The sequence below is a fragment of the Pieris rapae genome, chromosome 14 (genome assembly GCF_905147795.1).
Source record: "Pieris rapae chromosome 14, ilPieRapa1.1, whole genome shotgun sequence".
Classification (NCBI taxonomy): Eukaryota; Metazoa; Arthropoda; class Insecta; order Lepidoptera; family Pieridae; genus Pieris; species Pieris rapae.
The window spans coordinates 6,802,397-6,812,738 of record NC_059522.1 but is presented as its reverse complement, the minus strand read 5'-3'; the positions used below and the strand labels follow the sequence as shown (position 1 = coordinate 6,812,738).

At 31.6% G+C, this 10,342-nt stretch overlaps 2 protein-coding genes across 2 annotated transcripts; one reads left to right on the top strand and one right to left on the bottom strand.

The window, feature by feature from the left end:
* Positions 1-927: 927 nt before the first annotated feature.
* On the top strand, positions 928-3,965 carry LOC110998608 (protein unc-50 homolog). Its single transcript, XM_022267321.2, has 6 exons — positions 928-1,348; positions 1,631-1,696; positions 1,916-2,036; positions 2,400-2,536; positions 2,683-2,784; positions 2,944-3,965. The coding sequence occupies exons 1-6, from the start codon at positions 1,117-1,119 to the stop codon at positions 3,078-3,080; spliced, it is 795 nt and encodes a 264-aa protein (XP_022123013.1). The 5' UTR covers positions 928-1,116; the 3' UTR covers positions 3,081-3,965.
* On the bottom strand, positions 3,836-10,119 carry LOC110998607 (calcineurin-binding protein cabin-1-like). Its single transcript, XM_022267320.2, has one exon. It carries the CDS (start codon positions 9,955-9,957, stop codon positions 4,024-4,026), a length of 5,934 nt encoding a protein of 1,977 aa, XP_022123012.2. The 5' UTR covers positions 9,958-10,119; the 3' UTR covers positions 3,836-4,023.
* Positions 10,120-10,342: the final 223 nt, after the last annotated feature.

The window sequence follows — 10,342 nt, the reverse complement described above, 5'->3', positions numbered from 1 at the left end:
ATTCAGTCAGTTGAAATCAAATCAGTACAAATTATTACATATTTCGATATTTTTTAAATATCGGAATATGTAATCGAAATTATTGAGAAACAGAACAAATGATTTCATTTGTTCTGTTTCTCAATAAATTTCAAACCAATTCACTGTATTTTATTTCTTTGTCTATTATTTATACAAAAATCATCGATGTTCGGTTTTCGATGAATATCGAACATCGATGTTGGGCTTTTATGATATCGATATTAATGTCAATGTTTTTCTAACATCAATCAACGCTAGTTCATAGTACGTTGTTTGAACTGGGTGTAACATCAATGCTTTTAAGTTTACTGGGTACATAGTAAAAAAGCTGGCATCAAACGAATCATTTTTAACTGTCCCACATCTACAGCAGTCAGAAACCAAACCCAGCAGCAGTACCTTTTAAAATTCTATTAGTTTTAATTTTCTTATCCGAACTTAAGTAATCATAAAACTCGCTGACTTATTTTTATTTCGGTATGTCATCTTATGTCTATTCCAATTTATAAATATTTGTCCTTGTTTTAGTTGGTCAACTTTTTTTTTCTTTTTTTATGGCAATAGTTATAACTTTATGCCAGTTTCAAGTAAAAGCTAGGGAAACTAAACGCGAGAAAAAATAAAGAAATACATCAAAAAACCAAAGGGATAAGCTAGTTAAAAGGATAATATTAATTTATTTAAATGTATATTACTTATTTAAATATACATAATAATAATTATTTAAATCTTAATATTATTATTGATTATGAAAGAAGATAATGCATTCTAATGTTGGTCAACTTTCTATATGATTTCTCTTACTACCCATGCATATATAGACTATAAATCAAAGAGATTAGCTGTGCCGTCTTATTTAGACAGTGAGTGGTGACTTTAGTCACTTATCAACTATCAATAAAATGACGCAGACGCAAGCAAGAATGATTATTACTACAATATTTTTCAACTTGATATGAATTTAAAAATAAGATTTTATTTACATAAGGATGCCCGTTATTTCTCTAATAGTTTTTTTGTATAAACAACAAAACTAATAAAATTGTTTTTTGACTTTTCTGTGTGTGTTTTGGAGGTGTAAATAGACTTATAAAAATGGTAAAATTCACAACTTCTCCTGTGCCATCTAATTATCCTAGAAGTACTTCTCCGTTGCCTGCACCAGCTAATTACCAACCATCTACACCTAGTGCGGCGGCAAAACGCTACATATATTTGAGAAGATTGTTCAAATTCAATCAAATGGACTTTGATTTTGCCGCCTGGCAAATGGTATATTTGTTTGTCTCGCCACAGAAAGTATTTAGGAATTCCAATTATAGAAAACGTAAGTAGAATTTTCTATTATGTGAAGGTCTATTTCCAAGACACCTTATTATGCAAACCTCAAAAATAATAACTTTTATGTATGTAGTTAGTAAATATTCTGTTAGGGTTTACCAAATATTTGTACTACTATAAATACAATATTATACAAGTAAACTATTTTATATTATTAAAATAATATAGCTTGGGGTTGGATTTAGAAATCAGATTCAATTCAATTTGATGATATTGATCTTGAAGATCTTATCTTAATATGTAATACAAACTGTATTTTATTTTTCAGATACTAAATCACAATTTGCCAGAGATGACCCCGCATTTCTAGTTTTACTGAGTGTGTGGCTTTTCTGTAAGTATTTTTGTTATATTGATAACTCTCTGTCTACACTTTTTTACACAGCAATAAATCTTAGACTTATATCAATTGACCATGACTGTATTGAAATATTAATTACATTGAAACCATTAAAATATATCAATTTTAAAATTTAAAAAAAATGTAACACTTAAATATATTAGGTAATCATTATATCTTCAATCTTTTAATACTTCAATAAATAAATTTCAGTATCTTCAATATGTTTTGCACTGGCTATGGGACTTACAACAATACAAACAGCATTATTTGTACTATATGTTGTGTTTGTAGACTTTATAGGAGCTGGGATATTTATGTCAACAGTATTATGGTAAGCAGAAATATTCTATTACATAATAATACCTCTCTAAATGTAAAAGGAATTTCGTAGGAATTTTACCACTACTTACAAACAGATTGTTACTTACAGTAATTACTGATATGTTTGTATTTGTAACTAAGAATGTAGGTAAGCACCACTTTTCAAAATCATTGAAACCATTAAAATATAAAAATAATTATTCTATTTAATAATGTAGTGGATAGCCTGTGGGTTAGATTCAGTATGCAGTATAAATTGCTCATAAACTCATTAATATTATGGAATTGACTTTTATTAAATATAATAATTATATTGTTAGAGAATATAATAATTGTTGAGACCAGTAAAAATTATCTTCACTTGTTTTTTTAGGGTTGTAAGCAACAAATACCTACGAATGGACTCTTCAGCCCCTGATGTAGAGTGGGGTTATGCATTTGATGTCCATATTAATGCATTCTTTCCACCCTTATCGTTATTGCATTGCTTTCAGATATTACTTTTCAATGGTATGTATTAAACCATATTCAATATTATTATGATTTGCAAGTTTTTTTTTGTAAATAATGTGAACTCAATTTCTGCAATTAAGCATGTTAAAGTTTAATGAAGTACTCCAGATAGAGGTGAGCCTAATTTTTCTTTATAATTTCAGGCCTTCTAAGTCATGGCGGCTTACTCTCATGCTTTGTTTCAAACACATTTTGGTTGGCTTCCTTCATATATTATTTGTACATCACATTTCTGGGATACAGCAGTGAGTATTTTTATTAGCCTATTACTAAAAAAGTGGCAAGTATAGAATTTTGAATTTTACTTCATTGCCATGTTACTGAATACTTTGACAGTATCAATGCTGCATTAACTAGTCATATTTCTTACATTTAGATCTTGGCCTCAATGATATTTCTTTCAGATCTACCAATGATGAAGAATACTCGAATATTTCTCCTGCCCCTACCTTTACTTGTGCTGCTCTATTTAGCATCACTAATGGCAGATTGGAATCTAAGTCATATGCTAATGAATTTTTACCATTACAGAGTACTTTAATAAATATATATATATATCCATAGATATATATAGTGCAAAGTGTTATTACATGTAAAATCTGCCTTAAAAACTTAGTATGAAAAATATAAAACTACTTAGTTTAAGAAACTAATTGTCTTTGAATTGGTTATCATTTGCACTAAATAAATAGTAACATTTGGATTTAATTATTCATTATTTATTGTAAAAGGCAGGAAGGGGATAATAGAATCCATTTCTTTATGTGTTTCATTGTTTTATTAATGATTTGCGACGATATTCTAAAATAATTAATAAATTCTGCAACTACATACAATGGATATTAAAGTTAATTAGGTATTGATATGTGAATAAACCCTTATGAGTAATTTTATGAACTCAAGTGAAGGCAATACAATTTATTCATGTTTGTAAACTTTTAGTATAAGTGTTTTATTTAAAACATTATTAATATATTATATTAAAGATATACCTACTTGTTATTATTGTTTGCCTTTTGCTACATATTTTTTTATTTGCTTTAGGAGATCATTTTGATATCTTTAATGCTGTTTCAGTTCTTCATATTTAAATAAAACTCATGTATGGGTTTAAATAAAAATTAATACATACGTATATTCTTAGTCAATGGCTTGCGGGGCACAACTCCTGCGAAGCATTTAAAACAATGGTTAAGCGATTTAATAGTTTCGCAATCAAACACGTTACTTTCATTTATATTAATGCATATATTTTCTAAGTTACATTGGAATAACAAGATTTTAAATAAGTGTATGAAACAATAATTAAAATTATGTAAATGTATTAAATATTCGTTATGTTAACTAGACGCGAAATATCGAACGTTTTTCAATGTACAATTTTTGTCTTTTTGTAAATACTAATATGTACATTACTTAAAATAAAAAGCAATAAGTAAAAGTATTTGTTTTTATTAAATTATAAATATTAACAACTTACACAATTAATCATCATCATCTAATACTATAATTTCATCATCCAACTTCGGTATCGGCTCTTGGAACAAAATACTTTTCTTAACCTCTGGTTTTTTAGGTCCAGATTTGGAAGTTTTAGTTATTGTAAGCGAAGATGGTAACCTACTTATAGATGCACTTATATCGATTGAAGCTTTAGACACCGGAATATTTTTTTGACGTTCTGCTAATTTCTCCTGCAAAGTTTTTCCTGGGCTGACCTGATTGGACACTGGCTTTGGATGTACAGTTGTGTTTAATGAAGCAGACGATAATTGAGATGTTGGCAAACTATTTGTTTTAGATGCAGCGTAGTTTGGTAAATTTGCGGTCATCGAAGCAGGCAAAGTTTGTAAAACTGTCCCCATACTGGGCGTTAAAGTCGTTGTGGCTGATTTCGTCATACTCGCTATAACCGGCGTCGATGTTGCCTTAGTCACAGTGGATGTAAACTTGGGCTTCGGTTGTGATGTTGTTAAACGGCTGGATGTGGGTTTTGGGGCACGCTTTTGCTTTTTTGTCGGAGGTGGATTAAATGAAGACAGGCCTTGACTAAGAAATTGTCTATAAAACTCGGCTTGAAATGAGTTTTGAGCGGAAAATTGCAATGGGTTCGGCAATGAAGTGAAGTTTGCGAGGGCGCTCATGTTACTGAGATAAGATAGAGCAGCTCTTTGTTGAGAAAGCATAGTTTCAGCTAACATTGGCATATAGTCTTGGAATGATGCCGTAATGTCAAGGGATGGGAGCTTGGGTACCGCAGAAGTTGACGTAGTAGTTGGCGGAGGTTTCTGTTCAGACTTGGATTGAGACGTTGGAATATTGTTGGGCGTAATTTTGCTATTTTCAGTAGATTTAGCAGAATGTTTTTTCTGTGTCTGCGTTTTGTCCAAATTTGCCTGAGCAAGTGCCTGCTGCTTCAGGGCCAAATTCATAGACTGACAGTATTTCATACTTAAGTCCACCAAATTCATACTTTCATTTATTGGAGTAGTCGTTATTAGTTTGTACGCATCAATTAATAAGTTCACGAATTGTTTTGAAAGAGGTTGTTTTTGCACTTTTTGATATGAACGATAAATATCTAACATCAAACTTTTTAATGCTTGACGTTCGACTTCATTACTTTTAATATCTGGTTGTTGACTAAATTTAACTAACTGCCCTTTAAGCGCCTGAACGCATAACGAAAAGGCTTGTTGCGCCAGATCCTCTCTATCTGAATCCCGTAAATACTTTTTATCTGGCTCGGGTATTCGTTGCAAATGAATACTTAAATCGAGTAATGTTTTGTGATCGTCAATTTCTTTAAGAATTTCCATGGTAAGAAGTACCGACCGATTCATATGGAAAGCAAAACTACCACCTCTATCAACTTCGTTTAATGGGATTTTCCAAATATTATTAAAAAAGTTATTTGTCTTTTTTTCACTGAATAAACCACCCAACTTTTGGCCCGATCGTGATGTGAAAGAAGATAACATTAAATCGCGGCATCTTTCTATATCCTTACCCTTTTTGTAATAAAAGTGGTAATGTGCAAGTCTGTAAATGGCTTTATAATGTGGAGGAAACCGACTCGCACAGTCTTCTAAAGCATCTAGACATCCTGACACTATTTTCATAATTTCTTCCTCGGTTATTGGTTTGGTTTCATTTGAGGACTTACTAGAAGACTCACTGACTCTTTCTGAATCAGAACTGTCTGATGAAGATTCACTGCTGCTTGAGTCGGAAGATGAAGACGATGAGCTGGAGCTAACTTCTTTTTTTTCCAAATCGCTGTCTTTTTTAACGTTTACTTGAGTATCATTGCCTTGCTCAGTCATATCTTTTTCGTCTTTTTTTTGAATTTCTTTTATAGCTTCAACGTTGCTTTTTGTTTCTATATCAACTATTTTTCTTTCAGAGCAATTAAAGTTAGTTTGTTGAACATCTTTAATACGCTCCGTATCGTAGGAAGCTGACCTTCTAACTTTTGCTGCAGCAGATTCTAACTTAAGTTTCTTAGCTTCTTGGTTATCTTCTTCTCCTGCATCACTAATAGACCGTTTTAGAATGTTCGCAGCTTGAACAGAAGTTTCTTCAGACTTTGTTTCAGCATTTTCTTTCTTTGCTTTACCAGTAAAAGGGCCTTGTTGCCATTCCTCAATACAATTTAAAAATACTTTACCTACTGATGTGGGTATAGGTTTATTTTCATGTTGCTCTATATATTTAAGGATTGACGCGTGAATTCTATAATGTAACTCCAATACTTCTATGCACAATTGTGTAGGTGAACTATAGTTAATTTTTAAAGGATATGTAGCATCCACCTCTCGTAAACTCTTAACGCCTTTCATATAAAAGTTTAAGTATATCGATGGAGGTTTGTTTTGCTTTTCTGCTACTTTTCCTAACATGTAATATAATAGCCAAGAGTCTTCATTTGCCTTTTCATTTTCAACACTATTATTAAGATCAAGTGCATTTGTAAAACATTTCTGAGTGGTATCAAGTAAATTTTCTTTTTGTCTTTCTAGAGCTTCAAAATCTTCCATGCTTAATGATTCACTAGCTTGCTTTAGCAACCTAGAGACGAAAGAATGAACAGAATAAACAAAATTTCCATATTCTATCCATAAATTACAGTGATAAGGATCAATTTCTAAAGATCTCTTAAAACAACGTATTGTACTTTTGGCAGGGTTTAAGAACTCTTTCTCGTTATTTAGATTCTTACATGAATTTAACACCCTTTCTAGGTTAACTGCTTTTGCAAGAGATATTTCTGCCCACGATTCCAATCTATTTTTATTGATTATAACATCTAACATGTTGTATTTTACAGCAAGTTTACCCTCTTCTTTCTTAAAATAATAGTCTCCAAGCAGAAAATAGATATCCTTAATTTTAAAAGGCAAAAGTGGAGGAAACAGAGGCAATTTAGGATCAATACCTTTAATATATTTTTCCAAATCAGGAACATATTTTTGCGGGTCACATTCGTTAGGCAACAATCCTAAAATACGGTGGAACAATGTTTCTATATCCGCAGTTATACCAGTTATTTTTCCTTCTAAAGCAGGGATTACAGGTGGGCGAAAGATTTCGTACAGTTGTTGAGCTCTGAACCAATCTAATGTATGAGGTGAAATATTATTATGTATTTCCACATATTTAACTTTGTTTTTTCGATTCGCCGGATGTCCATAAAGGCAATAAACACACTGTTCCATATACTGACATATTATTTCTAAAGATTTAGACAATGCCGGAGAACGCAATAAGGGAACCACTGCATCTAAGATAAAATATAAAAGCTTTCCATTTGAATTATTGCACCAACCTTTACTACCTAGTTTTTCGTGAGCAATAAATAATACCATAAGAGGGTTCGAAATTTCCTCATCTAAGGTCTTGTCAGATTCGTCTACTGGTCTACCTCTTCCTTGATCTTCTTCTCTTTGCAGTATATAATGCATTATTATCCAAGGAGAAACTGTATTTAATGGCATATCAGATGTTTTTGTTTCCATTTGATGACCAATGATTCTTATAAGATCTTCAAGCCCTTGACTCATCTCACTTGGTGAAATGGCATCTAAGCATGCAAAGCCCTCTGATGATAAGAGATGTTCCATACAACTTAATATTTTAACCACAGCTAAAGTCCATTTCTCATAATCAGGAGAGCCAGAAGGAAATCGGAAATAATGCTTTAAAGCTTCATGTAAACATATAAAAGACCATCTCAAACAATCACCAACTTTTTCCAAAGCCCAATAAGAGTCTAATATAAATGATAGTTGGACAGCAAAATCAAGAGACATTTCACTTTCTTGTTCTTTTGCTAAGGTTCTGCAGTGTTCAAATGAATCTATAATTATATCTAAAACTTCTTCATGGCAATTTCGTTTAAATAGATCATTAACAGTGGATAGCTTTTTGTTTCTTTCCAAAAACTTTATGTACTCCAAAACTTCATATTTATTTATTATTGGTTTAAAACTGAAGTTAATAATATGTAACTGGTATGAGTTTTTATGTTCACCCATAGCCTCAAACTCTTCTGATAGTTGATATAAACAATCCAAGGCAAAATTTTCTTCTTTGTTTATAATGTAAATGTGCATTTTGAGCCACAGTTGTCTTAATATTACTTCTAAACATTCAGTGCTTCCATAAATTTCAGGTTTAAATGTAAGTATAAATTCTATGTTATCTATTACACTTAAGCTATGTGATACTTTTTCATCAGTAGTTGTTAATTTATCATTTACAACAAACTCTTCAACCAGGAGATTGGTAGCTGTATAGTGCAATAAATCTTCAATATTGTCATCAGTACAAGCAGGTATTTCAATATGATTGTTGTAACATTGATTTGCTTGTACAAAAAATTTGGACAAATCTCTTGGCCACTTCATTTTCCATTTTTGTGAAAGTATTTTCAGGTAATCCTTCAGCATGTCTATTATATCTCTCTTTTGATCCATATATTTCTTAATAAATTCTTCTACATCTTTCTCTTCCTTCTCTGAATTAAAATAATGTACTATTTCAGATTCTTGGTTTCCCTCAAACAAGTTTTCCAAGTTAACTAAAGATGGTTCGTCACTTGGATTTTCATTGTTTTTAATATTTTCAATCTCTAAATTCAATGGAACCATCCGTCGAAGTATATCATAAATGTTATCTTGTTTATTAGAGTTTTTTTTTCGACTAGATCTACGTTTTGTACACCACTCCCATTGCTCCAAAAAACTAAGTGCACTTCCCCGTCGGCGCCCACGAGTTTTTTTTGGTTCTTTATGTTCAGATGCTGCTTCTAATTGTTCTGTATTTACCATTTCAATGTCACTTTCTACTTTTTCATTATCAGTTACTGGTTTTTCTTTATCCGACATATCATTCATTTCATTCTCTGAGGAGACTATTTCAACTGGTTTTTCATCAACTTCCTCTGGTTTAGACCCCACCTTGTCGCTATCACTCTCATGAGGATCTTCACAAATTTCTATCTTTTTCTGCTGGACTTCCTTGTTAAAAACTAATTCTACAAATGCTGCATGGCTAAGTCCATTCTCAGATATGTACTTATGCATATGCACTAAGGACTCACCAACTGATTCCCAAGTAAATCTATTTATTGGTTTTTGTAAAAGTAAATTTGGCATTTTATGTATTTCCTTCTGAGCTCTTTGTTGTTCTATAAATGAATCATATATTTCTTCTGCTTCTTTAATCAGCTTTTTTGCAATTTCTTCATTAATAGGTTCATCATCATTTTCATCCCACTTATAAATTGGATTTAAGTACTCCATATATTCCTTCATATGGCGATAAACAGTATAAATATGTCTTCGATATGCAATCCCTCGAAGGTAACATGCATCTAATTTAAGGGCATCATGTATAACAGCTATACACTGTTCTTTCATGTCCATACCAAGTAAAAGTGTAACTATTTTATCGATACAGGGCCAATGGCGGGGATTAATATCTTCACCACGCTCAAAAGCATATAGTGCACATTCAAAACGTTGGGCTTTGAAACATACTAAACCAAAACGATACCAGAGTGTCAAATCTGTATCATCTAGATCTGTAGCACAAGTATAAGCTTCAATAGCTGCATCCACCTGCCCGGCCATACTTAGCATAGAGGCAAGGTTTTTATAACACAAATACTTTAAATTGAATAGTGGTCCACTTACTTTCTCGCCTTGTACTGGTTTTTTAACATCATACAACAATTCAGTTTCCAATAAATCTTTAAGCAGTTGTGTGGCATCATTTAGACTCCCCTTTCTCTGTAAATCTAAAGCTTTCGTGTATTGTTGTAATGCTATTTGCTCTAAAGCTTCTCGCGAGACTTCTTCTTCGGAACCGCTATCCTCTTCGGATTCGTCATTTAAAGCGGCTATTTTTATCATATTAATGGATTATTATTACATTAATTCACGATTTTTATTTGGTTTAAATATTAAAGTAAAAACAGCTATAATCACGCAAGCAGCTAGGACTCAGAAGTAAAATCAAAACAGTCCGTAATGAGAAAATTTTAAACAAATCACCAAACAATAGTAAACACTGGGCCACAGACTACAGCAAAGAGAGGATAGATTAAGAATTAAGAAGGTAAACTGTTATACAGTCAAATTTTTAATCCATACATAAAAGTAAGTAGTCTAACGTTATATTATATATTACCATAATATATAATATCGCGTAAAATTTACTTTTTAATCCATATTAACATATTTCATTTGTGTAAATTGTTAGACTAACTAAAGTCATTAGTAATTTGTTATTAGTAAC